Consider the following 19,110-nt stretch of genomic DNA (forward strand, 5'->3'; position numbering starts at 1 on the left):
AGATTATGCATTATGCTTCAGCTCGTGAGCTCTTTTCTTCTTCATACTATTCTCTTCCCATTTTCTGGTTAATGTCTGGTTCAGGTTTCATCTGTCCAAATAATCTTAGTTAAGAATAGTGTTGAGCCACCCCCATAGTGTTCGAGTTCGGTTCGGTTCGTCGAACACTGGGATGTTCATGGAACTGTTCGTCGAACACCTTAGAGCACCGTCGAACACCGCCGAACACCGTTAAAACCAATGGCAGGCAAACAAAAACACATAGAAACACATAGAAAACACATTCAAAGGTGTCCAAAAGCTGACAAACTGCTCAGAAGACACACTCTTTAAAAAAGCCGGCCAGCAATTCAGCAGCGGCATACACCGGTACCCGACAATTTAGAACAGAAAGAATAAGGCATCACACATAGATTAGATAGATAGAAACATGTCAGTCACATATAAAAGAAGTACAGTGACAGTGTTTGTTACTGTACTTGTCATTTAGTGTTAAAGGATTTATTAAAAAAAATAATAGTGTTTTCATGCACCGTCTCTTTAAAAAAGCCGGCCGGCAATTCAGCATCGGTACCCGACAATTTATGACAGAAAGATTAGAGCATCACACATAGATTAGATACATAGAAACATGTCAGTCACACATATAAGAAGTACAGTGATAGTGTTGATTACTGTACTTGTCATTTAGTGTTAAAATAAAGGATTTATTGAAAAAAAAATTGGCGTGGGGTTCCCCGTAATTTTAGTCTCTAGCGGAGGTTAAGCAGATGGCTGGGGCAGATGTTTGAAGCCTGGGAAGGGGGTAATACCCACAGAGCTTCCCAGGCTACTAATATCAGCCCCCAGCTGAATACCTAGCCTTTACTAGCTATTAAAATGGGGGACCCCCAAAAAAATGACGTGGGGTCCCCCCTATTTTAATAGCTAGCAAAGGCTAGGCAGACAGCTGGGGACTGATATTAATAGCCCAGGAAGGGTGCCATGAATATTGGCCCCCTCCAAGACTAGAAACACCTGCCGTCAGCCGCCCCAGAAATGGCGCACCCATAGGATGCGCCAATTCTAGCACTTAGCCTCGCTCTTCCCACTGCCCTGTAGCGGTGGCAGTGGGGTAATAATGCTCGGGTTGATGTCAGCTTATAATGCCAGCTGACATCAAGCCCGGGTTAGTAATGGAGAGGCGTCTATAAGACACCCCCATTACTAACCCCATAGTCAAAGTTAAAAAAAAAACACAAACACCCAGAATAAAGTCCTTTAATTGAAATAAACACACAATTCTTTATTGTTCTAAATTAAACCATACTTACCATCACGCCCATTCCAGCTGAAGCCAATGTCTTCTGCAATAAAAGTAAAATAATAAAGCAACATCATCCTTACCTTTCCATGGTTCCCACGACAGCTTCAGCTCTGCTACATTCACATGACAGGCTGGATCGCAGCCGAAAGCTGCCATCCAGCTTGCCATGCCGCAGACACTGAGAAGCGCAGGCATGCTTGTGCTCCTCAGTGTCTCGCTGTGACGGCATAAAGATGAGCCAAGGTCATGTCCAATGAACTCAGCTCACCTCATGCACGTCACTGACAGCGTGGGAAAATTCTCCTGCGCTCAGCGCTTGTGTAGGAGAATTCTCCCACGCTGGGATGGCACTGAGATGACAGACTGGATCACAGCTGAGCGCTGCCATCCAGCTTGTCATCCTTCAGAGACACTGCAGAGTGCAAGCATGCCTGCGCTCTGCAGTGTCTATCAAGTATGGCATGCTGGTGGGCAGCGTTCAGCTGCCTTCCAGCCTGTCATCTCAATGCCATCCTAGCGTGGGAGAACTCTCCTGCTGAAGCGCTGAGCGCAGGAAAATTTTCCCACGCTGTCAGTGATGTGCATGAGGTGAACTCATGTCCAATGAACTCAGCTCACCTCATGCATGTCACTGACAGCGTGGGAGAATTGCCTGCGCTCTGCAGTGTCTTTTAAGGATGGCATGCTGGATGGCAGCGCTCAGCTGCCATCCAGCCTGTCATCTCAATGCCATCCCAGCGTGGGAGAATTCTCCTGCTGAAGCGCTGAGCGCAGGAGAATTTTCCCACGCTGTCATTGACGTGCATGAGGTGAGCCGAGTTCATTGGACATGACCTCGGCTAATCTGGATGCTGTCACAGCGAGACACTGAGGAGCGCAAGCATGCCTGCGCTTCTCAGTGTCTGTGGCGTGGCAAGCTGGATGGCAGCTTTCGGCTGCCATCCAGCTTGTCATGTCAATGTAGCAGAGCTGAAGCTGTCGAGGGAACCATGGAAAGGTAAGGATGAGGTTGCTTTATTATTTTACTTGTATTGCAGCAGATCGTTGGCTTCAGCTGGAATGGGCGTGATGGTAAGTATGGTTTAATTTAGAACATTAAAAAATTGTGTGTTTATTTCAATTAAAGGACTTTATTCTGGGTGTTGCGTTTTTTTTAAATACTTTACTAGAAATTCATGGCAGTCATGTCTAATATAGGCGTGACCCCATGAATTTCGGGCTTAGGGCCAGCTGATAATGCCAATCTGGCCCTAACCCCTTTATTACCCAGTGAGCCACTGCACCAGGGCCCTGGATGAGTTGGGTACAGCGCCAGAAGATGGCGCTTCTATGAACGCGCCATTTTCTGGGGTGGCTGCGGACTGCAATTTGCAGCGGAGGGACACAAAAATATGGCGAAGGCTACGTCAAATTTTTGGTGAAAAATTCACTAAAAATTAAAAAAAAAACACATTTAGGGACTGCATCTTTATTAACCCCCCAGAGTGTAGTCAAATCTCATCAGATCTGTATCCACAGGTGTACACCACCAATAGAGTATGTAAAAAAGGGGAAAGGAAGAGATGGGAAAAAGTGTGGATATATACTACTATAATTAAAATGAATTATATTTATTAAATTTACAAATTATGGACATTTTAAAACCTAATACTTTATTACATTTATTAAAATATAGTGAATACACATGCATCAAACGATGCATATAAAGCAACCACCCTGTGATTTTCAAACATGGTGCCCACTAATAAATCTGGCTGAATGAGGTGTGGGATAAGTTAGGAGCGCCTCAGTCCAGTCCCTTAATTATTGGACTGTGGCTGTATATTATACAAGGAGTCCCCCATATATAAGAATTGACTTGAATTGAATTAATAATAGAATTTGAGATAAACGAGGTACTTGGATGCCTCGATCAGATTATGGTCCCTGACGCGCGTTTCACTGATATACCGGCTTTTTCCTAAGGGTCTTGTTATATGATATGCGCAACATTTAAATTACAATCTGTTACTATACTATCAAGCACCTCAAATTTTACAATAATTGAATTAAATTTTGTCACTTGATATGGTAAAAACACGAGTTAATTTTCATATATGAGGGACTCCTTGTTTAATATACAGTTATAGTGCAATAATTAGGGACTGGATTGAGGCATCCAAGTACCTCGTTTATCTCAAATTCTATTATTAATTCACTTCAACTGTGCTGTTTGATGTGGTACAAACATCAAGTCAATTCTTATATATGGGGGACTCCTTGTTTAATATACATCCACAGTCCAATAATTAAGGGACTGGACTGAGGCGCTCCTAACTTATCCCACACATCATTCAGCCAGATTTATTAGTGGGCACCACGTTTGGAAATCACAGGGTGGTTGCTTTATATGCATCGTTTGATGCATGTGTATTCACTATATTTTAATAAATTTAATAAAATATTAGGTTTTAAAATGTCCATAATTTGTAAATTTAATAAATATAATTAATTTTAATTATAGTAGTATATATGCACACTTTTTCCCATCTCTTCCTTTCCCCTTTTTTACATACTCTATTGGTGGTGTACACCTGTGGATACAGATCTGATGAGATTTGACTACACTCTGGGGGGTTAATAAAGATACAGTCCCTAAATGTGTTTTTTTTTTTAAAATTTATTGAATTTTTCACCAAAAATTTGACGTGGCCTTCGCCATATTTTTGTGTCCAACCCCCAGATGCCTATTTGTACCTGGCCGGACACAACAATATAGGGAAGCCCTTTTTTTTAATTATTTCATGAATTTCATGAAATAATTAAAAAAAATAATACATGGGGCTTCGCCCTATTTTTGTGTCAAGCCAGGTACATCTAGGCAGCTGGGGGCTGGAATCCGCAGTGCAGGGAGGCCAAATCTTTCTGCCCACCTCCCCCCCCCGCTGCAAATTGCAGTCCGCAGCCACCCCAGAAAATGGCGCATTCATAGAAGCGCCATCTTCTGGAGCTGTACCCAACTCATCCAGGGCCCTGTTGCGGTGGCTCACTGGGTAATAAAGGGGTTAGGGCCAGCGTGGCATTATCAGCTGGCCCTAAGCCCGAAATTCATGGGGTCACGCCTATATTAGACATGACTGCCATGAATTTCTAGTAAAGTATTTAAAGAAACACAACACCCAAAATAAAGTCCTTTAAATGAAATAAACACACAATTTTTTAATGTTCTAAATTAAACCATACTTACCATCACGCCCATTCCAGCTGAAGCCAACGATCTCCTGCAATAAAAGTAAAATAATAAAGCAACATCATCCTTACCTTTCCATGGTTCCCACGACAGCTTCAGCTCTGCTACATTGACATGACAAGCTGGATGGCAGCCGAAAGCTGCCATCCAGCTTGCCACACCACAGACACTGAGAAGCGCAGGCATGCTTGCGCTCCTCAGTGTCTCGCTGTGACGGCATCCAGATGAGCCGAGGTCATGTCCAATGATCTCGGCTCACCTCATGCACGTCACTGACAGTGTGGGAAAATTCTCCTGCGCTCAGCGCTTGAGCAGGAGAATTCTCCCACGCTGGGATGGCATTGAGATGACAGGCTGGATGGCAGCTGAGCGCTGCCATCCAGCATGCCATCCTTCATAGACACTACAGAGTGCAGTCAATTCTCCCACGCTGTCAGTGACGTGCATGAGGTGAGCTGAGTTCATTGGACATGAGCTCACCTCATGCACGTCACTGACAGCGTGGGAAAATTCTCCTGCGCTCAGCGCTTCAGCAGGAGAATTCTCTCACGCTGACTGCAAGCGCAGGAGAATTTTCCCACGCTGTCAGTGACGTGCATGAGGTGAGCTGAGTTCATTGGACATGACCTTGGCTCATCTTTATGCCATTACAGCGAAACACTGAGGAGCACAAGCATGCCTGCGCTTCTCAGTGTCTGCGGCATGGCAAGCTGGATGGCAGCTTTCGGCTGCGATCCAGCCTGTCATGTGAATGTAGCAGAGCTGAAGCTGTCGTGGGAACCATGGAAAGGTAAGGATGATGTTGCATTATTATTTTACTTTTATTGCAGAAGACATTGGCTTCAGCTGGAATGGGCGTGATGGTAAGTATGGTTTAATTTAGAACAATAAAGAATTGTGTGTTTATTTCAATTAAAGGACTTTATTCTGGGTGTTTGTGTTTTTTTTAACTTTGACTATGGGGATAGTAATGGGGGAGTCTTATAGACGCCTCTCCATTACTAACCTGGGCTTGATGTCAGATAGCATTATAAGCTGACATCAACCCCAGCCTTATTACCCCACTGCCACCGCTACAGGGCAGTGGGAAGAGCAAGGCTAAGTGCCAGAATTGGTGCATCCTATGGATGCGCCATTTCTGGGGCGGCTGACGGCAGGTTTTTCTAGCCTGGGAGGGGGCCAATATTCATGGCACCCTTCCTGGGCTATTAATATCAGCTCCCAGCTGTCTGCCTAGCCTTTGCTAGCTATTAAAATACGGGGGACCCCACGTCATTTTTTTGGGGGTCCCCCATTTTAATAGCTAGTAAAGGCTAGGTATTCAGCTGGGGGCTGATATTAGTAGCCTGGGAAGCTCCGTGGGTATTACCCCCTTCCCAGGCTTCAAACATCTGCCCCAGCCATCAGCTTAACCTCCGCTAGAGACTAAAATTATGGGGAACCCCACGCCAATTTTTTTTTTTAATAAATCCTTTATTTTAACACTAAATGACAAGTACAGTAATCAACACTATCACTGTACTTCTTATATATGTGACTGACATGTTTCTATCTATCCAATCTATGTGTGATGCTCTATTCTTTCTGTTATAAATTGTCGGGTACCGATGCTGAATTGCCAGCCGGCTTTTTTAAAGAGACGATGCATGAAAACACTAATATTTTTTTTAATAAATCCTTTACACTAAATGACAAGTACTGTAACTAACACTGTCACTGTACTTCTTATAAATGTGACTGACATGTATCTATCTATCTAATCTATGTGTGATACTCTATTCTTTCTGTTCTAAATTGTCGGGTACCGGTGTATGCCGCTGCTGAATTGCCGGCTTTTCATTGTTCACTGTGAGCACTGTTCCCATCGATTTGGGCAACAACTGTAATGCCACAACCACCATGGCTGTGGCATTACAGTGAGTGGCAGACAATCCCTGCATGATTGGTGCTCTAAATAGCGCCAGACTTGCAGGACACGCTTTTGGTGCACGAACATTTATCGAACATAACCTTGAACAGCCAAATTTTTTGCAAATCATTCGCGTTCGTCGAACGACTCGAACACCGCCCAAAACAGCTCGACTTTGAGATTGGCGAACAGCTCTAGTCGAACACCGCTCATCTCTAGTTAAGAACTGGTCAGTGTTATTTGATGTTCTATAGCAAAGTCTAATATGGTCTTTCTATTCATGAGTATTACTAGTGGTTTGCACTTGGATTTCAATTCAAAGGGATGTCCTTCCTAGTAAATTTTTAAGATGATGTATTCACCTACTGGAGCATTGGCTAGATGCTACAATGGGGTTTTACTTCACAAGGAAAGAATTTTTGGGGTTTGCTAACTCTATATATCGTCCATGCCAGACCTTTAGGATTTTTTTCATCCTCATGTCAGAATATTTTTCATTTATTTTTGAACCTGTGAAAATAGAAGGACCATAAAAAATTGTTGCAATTAATGATTATTAAATTATTTAAATTTCAAATTGGATTTGACATGAATTGGAGGAACTCCAACTGCCCTAAAAAGATTTGTATAATTCTCGGAGGTCTTCTAGGACTTTATTCAATACCTTCCAAGCTCTTTAAAGGGAATCAGTCAACAGTTTTTTCCTATTTCATCTGAGAGCAGCATGATGTAAGCAAAAAGACCCTGAATCCAATGATGTATTACTTAGTTTACTGGGTGCAGATGTTCTGACACAAGCAGAGTTTTTATATGTAGAATGTAGCAGAGCTGAGAAAGTTAACCCTGCCCACTCCAGGCTCTCTATGTACTTTGTTTATTGAGAGTGAACTGCTTATCACAGGAGGAGGTAGAGTTGGACTAGCAGTCCAGTGCACATCAGACCTGGCAGTGATAATGTCCTAGTGATAAAACCTTTATTGTAAGTAAGCATTAGCACACAGCTTCCAACAGTGATACCATTAGTTTATCAGTGGTGTGCACAGATGTAGCATCATCCTGGAGAAACTACGATGAGTGATGTGACAAATATTCCTTTCTCTGCTTCTTCCCCACTGATTCATTTATAGGAGGAAACGGAGGCTAATGGTGACCTGCATTGGTACTACTGCACAGATGATTGGAGCCTATATTGGTTGTGGTGCTTTTGCTGCTGCTAGCAGCTCCCACATTCTTAGCCATGGAATATATTTTTTTTTATTTACACCACTCCATGAATTGCTATTGCCACATTTTCTTTTACCATACATCATGAACAACAGTATATTTATTTTTTTACAATCTTTTCAACCTCAAATTTTTAGTTTTTCAACCAACAAAGAAGTAACAAGCAATGCTAGTTAGGTAGTTACACTTACAGAAAGAGAATATAGCAACAGGCCATAGGTATCGCAACAATGGCTGTCAAATCGGACTAGCAAAACAGATGTGCAAAGCAGACATGCACAAGTAAATGTCTAATTTTTTTCTTATTATTTCCATTAACATCCAAGCCTCTTCCCAAAAATGACAAAATAAGAAAAACTAGGTAGGTATACAACTAAAAAAGTCAGCACTTGTGACACGACAGTGTACTGGTGTGGCATGTACTAATGTAACATTTGAATAGAAAAACAGAAATGCAAAACAATATGTGATCTTCCAACAATCTTGAAGGAGTTCCCAGAGATGCTTAGCTCTTGTTGGCCCTTTTGCCTTCACTCTGCGGTCCAGCTCACCCCAAACCATCTCGATTGGGTTCAGGTTTGGTGACAGTGGAGGCCAGATCATCTGGCATAGCACCCCATCACTCTCCTTCTTGGTCAAATAGCCATTACACAGCCTGGAGGTGTGTTTGGGGTCATTGTCCTGTTGAAAAATAAATGATGGTCCAACTAAACGCAAACCGGATGGAATAGCATGCCGCTGCAAGATGCTGTGGTAGCCATGCTGGTTTAGTATGCCTTCAATTTTGAATAAATCCCCAACAGTGTCACCAGCAAAACACCCCCACACGATCACACCTCCTCCTCCATGCTTCACGGTGGGAACCAGGCATGTAGAGTCCATCCGTTCACCTTTTCTGCGTCGCACAAAGACACGGTGGTTGGAACCAAAGATCTCAAATTTGGACTCATCAGACCAAAGCACAGATTTCCACTGGTCTAATGTCCATTCCTTGTGTTCTTTAGCCCAAACACGTCTCTTCTGCTTGTTGCCTGTCCTTAGCAGTGGTTTCTGAGCAGCTATTTTACCATGAAGGCTTGCTGCCCAAAGTCTCCTCTTAACAGTTGTTGAAGCGATGTGTCTGCTGCTAGATCTCTATGTGGCATTGACCTGGTCTCTAATCTGAGCAGCTGTTAACCTGCGATTTCTGAGGCTGGTGACTTGGATAAACTTATCCTCAGAAGCAGAGGTGACTCTTGGTCTTCCTTTCCTGGGGCGGTCCTCATGTGAGCCAGTTTCTTTGTAGCGCTTGATGGTTTTTGCAACTGCACTTGGGGACACTTTCAAAGTTTGCCCAATTTTTCTGACTGACTGACCTTCATTTCTTAAAGTAATGATGGCCACTCATTTTTCTTTACTTAGCTGCTTTTTTCTTGCCATAATACAAATTCTAACAGTCTATTCAGTAGGACTATCAGCTGTGTATCCACTAGACTACTGCACAACACAACTGATGGTCCCAACCCCATTTATAAGGCAAGAAATCCCACTTATTAAACCTGACAGGGCACACCTGTGAAGTGAAAACCCTTTCCGGTGACTACCTCTTGAAGCTCATCAAGAGAATGCCAAGAGTGTGCAAAGCAGTCATCAAAGCAAAAGGTGGCTACTTTGATGAACCTAGAATATAAGACATATTTTCAGTTGTTTCACACTTTTTTGATAAGTATATAATTCCACATGTGTTAACTCATAGTTTTGATGCCTTCAGTGTGAATGTACAATTTTCAAAGTCATGAAAATACAGAAAAATCTTTAAATGAGAAGGTGTGTCCCAACTTGTGGTCTGTACTGTATAATCAATGCAGTGAATGTGAAGTTTTCTGTACTTGTATTCAGCTAATAAATCAATAAGTAAATGAAAAAATGGCTTGATGTCTTCCTTATTTTCCTTATGTTTAATAACCATCTAAGGAAAAGCAGACAGCTGTGAGCTGGTCTTATTAGTCTGGGAAGGGGCCAATTGTCATGGAGCTTTCCACTTTCTCTATTATTATTAGCTCACAGCTGTCTGCTTAGACCATTACTGGTTATTAAAAAGGAAGACCCTAAAAAATGACTTGGGGTCCCCCTAATATTTAATAATCAGCAAAGGCTAAGCAGATAGCTGGGGGCTGATATTAATAGGCTGGGAAGGTCCAAGAATATTGGCCCCTTTCTAGCCTAATAAGACCAACCCTCATCCATCCCAGAAATGGCGCATCCATTAGATGCATCAATTCGAGGCACTTAGCCTCGGCTCTTCTCAATTCCCTTGGTGCATTGGCAATCAGGGTAATGGTTTTGCGGTTCATGTCAGCTATATAATGTGAAGTGCCATGAAATTAATGGTTCTATAATAATAATAATAATAATAATAATAATTCATTCAACAAGTAATGCAATAAATATATTAAATTTGTGTTTCAGATTGTTGCAAATTCATGGGGAAACAAATGGGGTGAAAATGGATATTTCAGAATTACTCGTGGAGATAATGAATGCGGAATTGAAAGTTTGATAATAGGAGCTTGGTGTCATATTATGGAATAATACCAAGATTTTAAAGGAGCAGAACAATGGAAATAACAAAGCTAACGTGAACATCGCCTAATTTTTCTATAGTTAGTTTATGCAAGGTTTACATATTATAACAATTTCTTCTATTATATGAAGTAGAAATAATACTATTAAATCAGTACGAATTATTATAATAATATAACAGCTGAATTTATAAACATTATTTGTTGAACTTCTTCCATTTATATGACATGGCTGTTATTCTACCGGAATGTCTTCCAAAAATATTCATTGATTTGATTTAAATTTTTCTTAACTAGATTTATGTAAATATTATTACATTAAACATTGAAGATTCAGCAGGAAACTAATTAATCCAGTTTACGAGATGGCATATTTTTTTGCATTGTTTAAAATTTCCTCATAACAATACAAGAGAAATATAAAAATGTCTCATTGCTGATTTTCAAATCTTACATTTCTACATTAATAAAGATAGGTAAAGCTTTTGATTTTTAGTTTAAAATTTCTTGTGTACTATATGCATTTATTTTTACCATGTGTGTGAGAAATATTAATAGATAATTGCACCTTGAAATATAGGCTTCCAATTTTGCTTTCTGTATGAAAATAAAAAAGAATAAATAAAATGAATGTACAATTTGACTTAGTTAAATGAAAGTAATTGGTATCTCTCAATTTGACTCAGTATTGTACTAATGCAGCTAACAATTGAAATAACAAGTTAAAGCTTTAGAAAGCTGTATCTTGTTCCCTGGCCTGAAACTCACTCTTTTTTTTTGAAGAAACAAACAGAATTGAAAAAAAAATAAGCAAATAACCTGTGTCATTAAGTGATAAATATTAAATTGTTCAAAGTTGTGTTTTGTATTCCCATATACTTGGGCATTCATTAATGATGGTGCTTTTTCAGAGCTGGCTCTGTTTAGAAATTGAGAAGGATAAAGTACCCATGCACATTAGATAGCTGTCAGCTGAACAATCATTTGGCCAGGAGTCTTTCTTGAAGGTGACTTTTTTTGGCTATTTGAAGAAGATACCACATTTTCTTGAATCATAGATAGAGTGTAACATCCGTGCCAGAACTTGTTGTGATTGCCGGCATAGGTACTGCTGTTGCCGCTGGGCAATTCATGCGCTTATCTATTAAACCCTAGTATTGCTGGTGCTTGTGTCCCTCCAGTCAGTATTTCCTGTGTAGTTTCTGGGACTTTACTTGTTAAAGAGATTGTCTAGCCTTGGGCTACAAGTCTGCAGTTAGTCTATATTTCAATAAAGAGCATGGAACTTCTGGTTGATAGGTGCACAAATATGACTCTGTCCCGTAGTATAGGTGAATATGAAACTTGGCACTCAAATATGATGAAAACAAAGGGATTTTTTCTTTTATTAATGCAATCTCATTTCCAGTGCTACTAACTTTCAGTTAACAATTCAGAAGTCTGAGACAAATTATTCATAGATAAAGAAGAGATCTATGAAAATATAAAACATTGAATGTTTATTTAGATAATATTAAAAAAAGTTTTTCATGATTAATAAAGCCAAGTAAAAAACAAGGAACCTCAGAAAGAAAAAGCAGGCCATTTGCATCCAATTTAAATAATGTACCCAAATATACATGGGTTACCTTCAAATATATAGGCTCATGTAGAGAGTGGCGCTGCGTGATTTGGTCTGTGCTTCTATTAACCTCGACGCGCGTTTCATCACAATTGCTTCTTCCTGGAAGCATGTCTAAAGTAAGGGGCCGGCCAGGTTAAATATCCTGCGGAGCCATTCAGCAGTAAGTATGTATTATCTTATTCAACCAATCAGAGGTGACGTGTGATGTAGTGATGAGCGAAGTTATAGAGGTATCCTTGTTTTTCACTTGGTTTTATTAATCATGTATAACTTTTTTTAATATTATCTAAATAAAAATTCAATGTTTTAAATTTTCATAGACCTCTTCTTTATCTGTGACTAATTTGTCTCAAACTTCTGAATTCTTATGTATTAATGAAGTGTCATGTTGTTACTTTGGGGAAATATAAGCTATAATTTTCAGTTAAGCAGTTTCTCCTAGGCAATCTGTGAACTGATGAATGTGCAATTGTTGGACCAAAACGTCTTTCTCATTCTAGATTGCATTCATAAAACAAGAAATTCCTTTGTTTTCATCATTTTTGAGTGCCAAGTTTCATATCCAATGCAGTCACTTTATGTAACTGCAGACTTGTGAATCCTCACATTGTGCGCACTACATTGAGCAAGCCTGTGCACGTTTAGTCAGCACGTGACTACATGAATGCAAATTGCGTACTTGCTGAGATGCATCCACTGATCCAGGCACTGAAGAATCCTCACTGCATGCAGTGCACATGATGTGAGGATTCACTAGTCTGCAGCCACATAGGGTGACTGCAGATTTGTCGCTCAAGGTCAGACAACCATTTTAATGCTAATCAGTTTCGGCTGCAGCCAGGAGTGGGACTTTTCCCTATTTAAACCTCCAGCAGTCAGTCCCTTGTTGCCAGTTATAGCTTTATCTCCTTGTTCAGTTGCATTCCACCTTTGTGGTTGTTGTGTATCATCATTCTCTGACTTTAACCTTTTTGCTGACTATCAATTTGCCTCACAATTATAATTTCATAGTTTTTTAAGGCTGAAGGTAGACTTAAGTCCATCGAGTTCAACCTATAGCCTACGTAAGGTTGCCGCCCAACAGGTCATGGATGGGAGGTATGTGTCCCCGAAGTACCAAGCTTCGGTGATGTAGGACCCGGAGAAGCAGGCTCCAGCACACATTGTGCTGAGAGGGAGTTCATAGAATCATAGAATCATAGAATGGTAGAGTTGGAGGGGACCTCCTTGGTCATCTGGTCCAACCCCCTGCTCAAAGCAGGATTCACTAAATCATCTCAGAGAGATATCTGTCCAGCCTCTGTTTGAAGATGTCCAATGAAGGGGAACTCACCACCTCTCGTGGCAGCCTGTTCCACTCATTGATCACCCTAACTGTCAAAAAGTTTTTTCTAATATCTAATCTGTGTCTCCTCCCATTCAGTTTCATCCCATTGCTTCTAGTCTTTCCTTGTGCAAGTGAGAATAAAGATTATCCTTCTACAATGTGACAGCCCTTGAGATATTTGTAGACCGCTATTAAGTCTCCTCTCAGTCTTCTTTTTTGCAAGCTAAACATTCTCAAATCCTGTAACCGTTCCTCATAGGACATGGTTTGTGTTATGCACACGCCCGGACTGACTGGCGTGTGCGGGTGTTGTGGTTCCACTGGACCATGGACCGGAGAGTGCCTGGAGGGGCGTGACTAAGTATCTGGCCGATCCGACCAAGGTGGCACGACGGCATACGACGCCAGTGCACCAGGGAGAAACCGGGCAGAGGGACCAGGTGCTACTCCAGGTCAAACTCCGGACACGGGGGTTGACCCACACTGGAATTACTGGAACAGGCAGGTTAGGCTGGCACAGACTGGTGGATGTAAGCAAACACGGCAGGTATGCAGAGGGGTGGATACAGGCGAGTATGCAGGCAGGGAGGTACTGGCCGAAAGGACGGGCTGGAGCACAGAAAGGTTAAGACCCAGTACAGACTGGGTCACAGAACCGCAGATGCGGTAGACAACCACAGCAGAGAGGGAACGCCCAAAGCGGTGGGCAAGAACAGAGCAGGACGGGGCTGCCGGAGCAGCGAACACAAGCAGGGCAGGACAGGACTGCCGGAGTAGCGGGCAGAAGCAGGGCAGGACAGGACTGCCGGAGCAGCGGGCAGAAGCAGGGCAGGACAGGACTGCCGGAGCAGCGGGCAGAAGCAGGGCAGGACAGGACTGCCGGAGCAGCGGGCAGAAGCAGGGCAGGACAGGACTGCCGGAGCAGCGGGCAGAAGCAGGGCAGGACAGGACTGCCGGAGCAGCGGGCAGAAGCAGGGCAGGACAGGACTGCCGGAGCAGCGGGCAGAAGCAGGGCAGGACAGGACTGCCGGAGCAGCGGGCAGAAGCAGGGCAGGACAGGACTGCCGGAGCAGCGGGCAGAAGCAGGGCAGGACAGGACTGCCGGAGCAGCGGGCAGAAGCAGGGCAGGACAGGACTGCCGGAGCAGCGGGCAGAAGCAGGGCAGGACAGGACTGCCGGAGCAGCGGGCAGAAGCAGGGCAGGACAGGACTGCCGGAGCAGTGAGCAAAAGGGTAAGAGCGGAGCAAGGCTGCCGGAGCAGTGAGCAAGGAGTCAGAGCAGAACGGACAGGGCTCTGTTCACACGGAACAGACAGGAAGGGAAAGGCAGAGCCAGATACCCACAGGGTACTTGCAGTTAAGTAGCGAGGGGACCACAAACTCACAAACGGGAGTACAGAGACAACAAGCAGGAGTTAGGTACGAGTTCAGACTCTGCAGAAAAAGGAAAGGAACGGACATAGAGGCAAAACAGGTAAAGGATAGGAGAGAGTTCAGACTGGAACTGAGTGTACGGAAGAGACCGACACTGCAGCGGGATACAGGAGCGGGTCTGGGAATACGGCCCCCAGAGAGGCGGGACGAACAGGCAAGGAGCGTGTTCAGACAGGCAGACAAGATACAGGAACGGATCTAGGTAATCGGCCCCTAGAAGGCGGGAGGATCAGGCTAGGAGCGTGTTCAGACAGGCCTGGAAATACAGCCTCCAGGAAAGGCAGCAGGCAAGAGTACACAGACAGGACTCAGTTCAGACACGGGAACAGATACTGCAAGACAGGAGAAATAGACAGGACTCAGTTCAGACAGGAACAGATACCGCAAGGCAGGGACACAAACAGGACTCTGTTCAGACGGGAACAGATACCGCAAGGCACAGACAGGCAGATCTAGGAATACGGCCCCTAGAAGGCGAAAGAACAGGCAAGAAGCGTGTTCACAAGAACAGACCACAGTTCAGACACAGAACTGGAAAACAGGCAGGAGAACAGGATAGGACCTGGCATGTCAGAGACAAAAAAAACCGACTGACAGGACACAATGCTCAGGCGCCATCTTGAGGAAGAAGGTGGTATAAATACCCAAAGATGGACAGCAATAGGCTGAAGGTGCAACAGGGGCGTGTCCGCAGCAGGTACAAGAAACAGGAAGTTCAGCGGGCGTCGCCCTATGCAGCCAAAACAGACAAACAGACAGCAAGGAGGGAAGCCAGAGAGACATTCTGGACTGGAGATCAAGTGCGCGCTCTTGCACAGTGGGAGATGGACCACCATGCAAGGACGCCGCCAGGTATGTTACAGTACCCCCCCCCCCCCTTACGCCCCCTCTTCTTCAGGCCTGCCAGAATCTTCCGCAGGGAATTCGAGGACCAGTCGTTCACTTCAAGGAGATCACTTCCACTGTCCACAGGAAAAATTGATCTCATCTGGTTAGCTAGGATGCTACCTCCTATCCAGCCATCCCTAGCAACAGACGAAACGGGTGGAGTACCAGGAACAGCACAAAAGGAAGTCTCTCTCCACATATTTTCAGGTGGCACCCCAGAGGGTACAGAAGACGACTGGAAGTCCTTCACCGGGTTGGAGGGGGACAGAGACTTGGGGGTAATCTCTGCTTCGAGGTACATCTTGTCAAGCTCACAGGAAGAAATAGACGGGTTATCAGGTACATAATGAGGAAAAGTCACTGTCTTTTTGTTATCTGGTGGTACCCCGGAGAATTCAGGAAACAACTGGAGGTCCTCCGCCGGGTCAGAAGAGTGCAGAGGCTCAGAGAAAACATCTGCTTCAGAGTACACTAGGTCGGACTCACTGGAGGAAGCAGGCGAGGTATCGGGTACCGAGTATAGGAAAGTCTCTGTCCATTCACCACCAGGTGGCACCCCGAAGGGTTCTGGAGACAACTGGAGGTCCTCCGCCTGGTCAGAGGGGTGTAGAGACTCAAGGGTAACCTCTGCTTCAGAGTACACAAGGTCGGACTCACTGGACGAAGCAAGCGAGGTATCAGATCCAGGATATAGGAAAGTCTCTGTCCATTCACCACCAGGTGGCACCCCGAAGGGTTCTGGAGACAACTGGAGGTCCTCCGCTTGGTCGGAGGGGTGTAGAGACTCGGGATTAACCTCTGCTTCGGAGTACACTAGGTTGGACTCACTGGACGAAGCGAGCGAGGTATCAGGTACAGAGTAAAGGAGAGTCTCTGTCCTTTCGCTACCAGGTAGCACCCCGAAGGGTTCTGGAGACAACTGGAGGTCCTGCGCCTGGTCGGAGTGGTGTAGAGACTCGGGAGTAACCTCTGCTTCGGAGTACACTAGGTTGGACTCACTGGACGAAGCGAGCGAGGTATCAGGTACAGAGTATAGGAGAGTCTCTGTCCTTTCGCTACCAGGTAGCACCCCGAAGGGTTCTGGAGACAACTGGAGGTCCTCCGCCTGGTCGGAGGGGTGTAGAGACTCGGGGGTAACTACCACTTTGGGGTACCCATTGTCAGGCTCACAGGACGAAGCGGACAAAGTATCGAGTACCGAGTGTAGAGAAGTCTCTCTCCATTTGTCATCGAGTGGTATCCCGGAGGATTCAGGAGGCAACAGGGGGTCCTCCGCCAGGTAGTAGAGGTGCACAGACTCAGAGGTAACCACAGCTTTGGAGCATCCTTGGACATGCACACCGGTTAAAGTGGGTGAAGCATCTGATGCTGGGTGCAGGAAGTTCTCCTGTGTGGAGTCTGGATGGGCAGAAGTCTCTTCGGGCAGGAGAACCGGAGCACTACCCACGCACATTACCCGTTGGGGCTTCTCCGGGATACAGGGAGATGAAGCTTCAGTAGGGACTTCAAGGTTGGGGTCAGGAGGTCTCAGGGAGGACAGACCCTGGCGTGACGGCTTGCCTCTACGTCTAGCACGTCTGGACTGCCTCTTGAGGTTGGGAGAAGTATTCCGGAAAGCGTAGTCACCCTGTGAGGATTCTGGGTGGGCAGTAGTCTCATTGGGCTGGAGGACTATTGCGCTACCCACACACATTACCCATCGGGGCTGCTCCGGGATATTGGGAGGTGAAGCTTCAGCAGGAGCCTCCGGGTTAGGATCATCGAAGACCATTAGAAAGGCCACCAGGAAGGCCATTAGGTCCAGGAGGATCGGATCCCGTGTTTCATATAGGGGGTTGATCCATTCCAAGGCATCACCCGCCAGGTAAGACATAATGAATGCCACCTTAACCCGATCGGTGGGAAAACATAGAGGGTAGAACTTGAAGTGTAGCATGCATTGCTCCACAAATGCACGACTTTGTCTTGGATCCCCATAGTAACGTGGCGGATCCGCAGGAACGAGAGCAGATAGATCCATCTGGACGGGTGCGTAATTCACCTGGAACTCAGCTGAGAAAAAAAAAATACATTTTATTTATTTATTTTTAATGCATGTATTCGCTGGAAAACTTCTCAGAGAGCGAAGGCCGTGGGGCTCAACGGGAACCATGGCCTGAGCATGCTGTTATGCACACGCCCGGACTGACTGGCGTGTGCGGGTGTTGTGGTTCCACTGGACAATGGACCGGAGAGTGCCTGGAGGGGCGTGACTAAGTATCTGGCTGATCCGACCAAGGTGGCACGACGGCATACGACGCCAGTGCACCAGGGAGAAACCGGGCAGAGGGACCAGGTGCTACTCCAGGTCAAATTCCGGACACGGGGGTTGACCCACACTGGAATTACTGGAACAGGCAGGTTAGGCTGGCACAGACTGGTGGATGTAAGCAAACACGGCAGGTATGCAGAGGGGTGGATACAGGCGAGTATGCAGGCAGGGAGGTACTGGCCGAAAGGACGGGCTGGAGCACAGAAAGGTTAAGACCCAGTACAGACTGGGTCACAGAACCGCAGATGCGGTAGACAACCACAGCAGAGAGGGAACGCCCAAAGCGGTGGGCAAGAACAGAGCAGGACGGGGCTGCCGGAGCAGCGAACACAAGCAGGGCAGGACAGGACTGCCGGAGCAGCGGGCAGAAGCAGGGCAGGACAGGACTGCCGGAGCAGCGGGCAGAAGCAGGGCAGGACAGGACTGCCGGAGCAGCGGGCAGAAGCAGGGCAGGACAGGACTGCCGGAGCAGCGGGCAGAAGCAGGACAGGACAGGACTGCCGGAGCAGCGGGCAGAAGCAGGGCAGGACAGGACTGCCGGAGCAGCGGGCAGAAGCAGGGCAGGACAGGACTGCCGGAGCAGCGGGCAGAAGCAGGGCAGGACAGGACTGCCGGAGCAGCGGGCAGAAGCAGGGCAGGACAGGACTGCCGGAGCAGCGGGCAGAAGCAGGGCAGGACAGGACTGCCGGAGCAGTGAGCAAAAGGGTAAGAGCGGAGCAAGGCTGCCGGAGCAGTGAGCAAGGAGTCAGAGCAGAACGGACAGGGCTCTGTTCACACGGAACAGACAGGAAGGGAAAGGCAGAGCCAGATACCCACAGGGTACTTGCAGTGAAGTAGCGAGGGGACCACAAACTCACAAACGGGAGTACAGAGACAACAAGCAGGAGTTAGGTACGAGTTCAGACTCTGCAGAAAAAGGAAAGGAACGGACATAGAGGCAAAACAGGTAAAGGATAGGAGAGAGTTCAGACTGGAACTGAGTGTACGGAAGAGACCGACACTGCAGCGGGATACAGGAGCGGGTCTGGGAATACGGCCCCCAGAGAGGCGGGACGAACAGGCAAGGAGCGTGTTCAGACAGGACAGACAAGATACAGGAATGGATCTAGGTAATCGGCCCCTAGAAGGCGGGAGGAACAGGCTAGGAGCGTGTTCAGACAGGCCTGGAAATACAGCCTCCAGGAAAGGCAGCAGGCAAGAGTACACAGACAGGACTCAGTTCAGACACGGGAACAGATACTGCAAGACAGGAGAAATAGACAGGACTCAGTTCAGACAGGAACAGATACCGCAAGGCA

The 19,110-nt window shown here is 45.6% G+C and overlaps 1 protein-coding gene across 2 annotated transcripts in view; it reads left to right on the top strand.

Annotated features, from left to right (window-relative positions):
- Positions 1 to 10,799, top strand: part of TINAG (tubulointerstitial nephritis antigen) — a 227,874-nt gene extending 217,075 nt beyond the window's left edge. Inside the window, exon 10 of one of the 2 annotated variants that reach the window (XM_073675423.1) lies at positions 10,117 to 10,799. In XM_073675423.1, coding sequence (XP_073531524.1) covers positions 10,117 to 10,207 — 91 coding nt within the window. In that variant the 3' untranslated portion in view covers positions 10,208 to 10,799. The remainder of the gene's footprint in view (positions 1 to 10,116) is intronic. The other variant, XM_073675422.1, reaches the window with a different exon arrangement.
- Positions 10,800 to 19,110: the final 8,311 nt, after the last annotated feature.

This window comes from Phyllobates terribilis, unplaced genomic scaffold (assembly GCF_046119375.1).
Source record: "Phyllobates terribilis strain yellow unplaced genomic scaffold, ASM4611937v1 Scaffold_3__8_contigs__length_932513732, whole genome shotgun sequence".
Classification (NCBI taxonomy): Eukaryota; Metazoa; Chordata; class Amphibia; order Anura; family Dendrobatidae; genus Phyllobates; species Phyllobates terribilis.